Genomic DNA, 3,791 nt, shown 5'->3' with positions numbered 1-3,791 from the left:
TATGACGTCACGCGTAGGCCCTCACTCGGGGACGTAAAGAGCGTGTCACGAACCACGATTTTGAGAAAAAGAAATTCTCCGAAAGTAAATACATTACATGATTTTACCAGTATTAGATATAATGTTGACTGAGGCCAAAATAATTACCCTGAACAACTGATTTAACATAAACATACTGCAAATGACAGTGAAAAAGTCAGATCAACAATCCCAGGTATAGTTGTTGGTCAGGCAGAATATATATTGAGCTTTATGCTCATATAAATCATTAGAATGTATATCTTCACTTTGATCATTTTAATCAATGTTAATTCAAAATTAAAACTATTCCAAAAATAGCAACAACAATCAAGCCAGCTGGCACTGAAAAATATCAGTCTCCACATTTGACCCCTTTCACCTCTAGAGGTGGAATTAAATATATTAAGAAATGGATCTTCTAACAAGCAATTACCTAAATACACACACAAAAAAAACAATAAACATACCAAAACATCAATAAGACAAGCACTATAGTTCTCATCGTGCTGATTTAATCTCGTTTTTTTTTATTCAATTTGCAATTATTCACAGCACTTGAATGAACTGAGTCAATAATTATTGATGTTTTATTACAATAATCTGTTTACAGGTTGATGCAATTGACGTTCACTGAAACTTTATTTGCTTAGAATTATAACAAAAACAGGTATCTGGACAAAGTCAGTTGCTTGGAGCCCCCCTGTGGACACCCGTGGTTCAAAATGCTTTTCTGAAAACAAATGGCAATCCAAAAGAAAGCTTTAGAGTATAAAATCAAATAAAGTATTGCATAAAATAAATACACTTATCACGAATGTTGAAAAAATATGGAAATAACAAAACAATGATTGGATTTTTTGTGCATTTTAACTTTAAAAATATCTATTTCCGACTACATCAACGCATGCGTAAAAGCTTTCAAATGATTGGACGTTTGGGAAAAAAAACCCGGAAGAAGAAGGCTGAAGGTCTTTGGTTATGAGAGTTTAGGTAACGCTTTACCACTTCAGACCAGTGTTTAATGTGAAAATGGGAGTTAAAATAGAGATGTTTAGAGTAAGTATTTCCAGTTATTGCTATTGAACGTTGATACGTGTCATTTTGATATCTAGAAATTGCTGATGTGTTCTCTTCCTTGGTTTTACCTAAGATCTAGCTAGCCATTATCTGCACCTTTACATGCACGCAGATGTTTATTGTAAGTAACTAGGCGATCTATTTGGTTTTATAATGAGCAGATGATGCTGTATCTGTCCTTTCCTGTGGCTATGTTTTGGATCTCAAACCAGGCAGAGTACTTTGAGGAGTACATAGTAAAAAGAAAGGTCAGTAAGGCTTTTTACATAGTTTTTAATCATGCTGCCTATGTGGGCTTTTATTCTTGTGATAACATATCTCTCTTTTCTTGTGCTTTGGTCATGTATGTCGTCCAGAGGGAAATCTTCCCCCCTGACGAAAACACACAAGTAAGTAGTACTCAGAGTTCATGTCTCTTAAGACCTTTTTATCATATAATAGTTTAATGATAAAATTGATTAGTAAATAAATAAATATGACACATGATTTTGACAGCACAAACGATTCCACAAACACATGCTTTAATTTTCTGAAAGTCACAAAAATACATATACATTTGTGCATACTATGCTTGTACCTAATACTCCTTGTACCTAATACAAAGCCGTAATTTTTACCTTTTTTCTTATCTTATTATTTTTAAATGAGCAAATGAATGGCACAAAACACTCACATACAAACATGGAGCTTTGCATATATATCACAGATCAAAACTGAACCGATTTTACACTCAACTGATTGTTTTTGAGAGTTTGTCTGTAATTATTATGACTATTTCCTTTCTTCTTTTGTCTTGGATGATTTTCAGCTGATACGCCTGATTTTTTTTATTTTTTATTTTTTTCTCTTAAAACTGTTTTTGAATTAAGTCTGTTTGAACACACTGATGGACTCTACCATATTTAATGGTAATCATTTTTCTGTAATATTTCTTTAGAGAAAGGAGTTGGAAGACTTCAAAGAGCGAATGCGTGCTCGAAAGGAGCAGCGAATAGCAAAGAATTTTTCTGTGGACTCTGAGAATTGAGGATGACGTGTTGAAGAGCTGCATGGATTCTCAGCACCACTGGTATACTACTCTCTGGCAATATTTGCTGGATATAAGAAAACTGCTTCATCTTGAGTAAGACCACATTGCACTGGTAATATCTGGATAGTACACACCTCTCAAGTGTGTGCAATTTCCAAGAAGGAATTGTGCCCGGTGTGCCTGACCTTGTTTCATTTATTTATGAGACTTTTGTTCATGCAAACTTCTCAGATGTTGGAATTCTTCTATTTGATGTACTGTGACTGGTAACTCCAGTTGTATCTAATGTAACCATGCTTATTTTGTAAGGTTGATTGTGTTAGCATCACCTGAATTTTTTTCTTTTTCTTTAATTTTTAGTGTTTTACAACCTACCACTGGCTATGTTTGCAATAAAGCATCTTTGTACCAATCAACAGAAATAAATACTTCAGCATAAAACATATTTGCATAAATGTGTTTACATTAAGCATAAGAATAAAACACAAATAATATTTGTAAACTGAAGGATTCAACCTTTTCTAAACAAGATTCATAAGCAGAACCTGCGGCAGCAATTGGTGCCTTGACTGAGAAATGGTACGATAGTTTTAGCATTATGGTCAAGTTATCGATAGGAAGATTAATTTCTATCGAGTTGCAGTTCAGTTACAGATCACAGCAGAATTTTTATGTGATGTTGCAGTATTTCACCTTATGATGGGAATGCTATCTTTCTGGTGATGATTGTTTTCTATTACACATCAAAAGTTGCGGTATTGCTCATATGTTAAGGCAAAAATCAGCTCACAAATTCAGCTGTGTTAATAGAAGCTATCTTTAGATCGGGTTTGATTATTATTTTGTGGAAGTGTTGTCTGTGACTTCATTTTGCATTTTGAATGTAGAGGTGTCTTTAGATTTGTTCTATCTTTGCAACTCGTACTTTTATCAGAATGTGAAAAACTGTTTTTTGTTTTTACTTGCTAAGTTCTAGAGTAATTAAGAATGAATGAATTAACCTTAATTTGCTTTGTCTTGTTTTTTTTTTAACAAAAGGTATAAACATCAGTACCAAAGTAAATTCAAAACATTCTGTGTGATTGAATTGAATAATGAATAACTCACATGGCAGGGGACATAAGAGCAAATCAAATAAAGAATGACAGCATTTAGAATTTAGTCAGTGAGATGCAGCTTTGAGTAGTGGTACATTCTCAGTAAGAGTTTCTGTTTACTTCTGCTTCATGCCAGAAGACTCTTGTGGGAACTTTTGATTCTATTGTATACTTTGAAGCTGTTGCTCATGTTCTTGTATTAAAACAGAAGCTGAATAAGGTTCTATAAAGGTGTTCAGTAAATGCATTTCCAATTTACTCACATTTTTAACCTTGTGTTGATTAGACCATAGTGTTACCGCATAATGCTGATATTGAAGGGAGTATCTACAGAACCTGGAAAATGCTTTTGTAAAAAGCCACAGTATGAATGACTAACTTACTTCTCTTTCAGCAGTTTGATATTCATGACAAGCCCCAACAATGGAATGTCTCTTATTAGATGATCCATGTACTGCATATCTCCTGGTTGCATTTTGTTTTAAGAGGTAACAGTCGTTGTCACGTTTTTGAGAATAGAGTTCGTAAATAATATGGCACCTCACATAGAAAATGACACCGCGACC

The 3,791-nt window shown here is 33.8% G+C and overlaps 1 protein-coding gene across 1 annotated transcript; it reads left to right on the top strand.

Annotated features, from left to right (window-relative positions):
• Positions 1 to 967: 967 nt before the first annotated feature.
• pet100 (PET100 cytochrome c oxidase chaperone) lies at positions 968 to 3,285 on the top strand. The gene is made up of 4 exons (XM_072369519.1): positions 968 to 1,077; positions 1,260 to 1,346; positions 1,455 to 1,487; positions 2,036 to 3,285. The coding sequence occupies exons 1-4, from the start codon at positions 1,051 to 1,053 to the stop codon at positions 2,123 to 2,125; spliced, it is 237 nt and encodes a 78-aa protein (XP_072225620.1). The 5' UTR covers positions 968 to 1,050; the 3' UTR covers positions 2,126 to 3,285.
• The last annotated feature ends 506 nt before the right edge of the window (positions 3,286 to 3,791 follow it).

This window comes from Leuresthes tenuis, unplaced genomic scaffold, assembly GCF_036924035.1.
Source record: "Leuresthes tenuis unplaced genomic scaffold, fLeuTen1.0.hap1 SCAF_17, whole genome shotgun sequence".
In the NCBI taxonomy this organism is placed as follows: Eukaryota; Metazoa; Chordata; class Actinopteri; order Atheriniformes; family Atherinopsidae; genus Leuresthes; species Leuresthes tenuis.
Note: the sequence above shows the minus strand (reverse complement) of the source record. Positions and strands in the feature narration are given on the sequence as shown.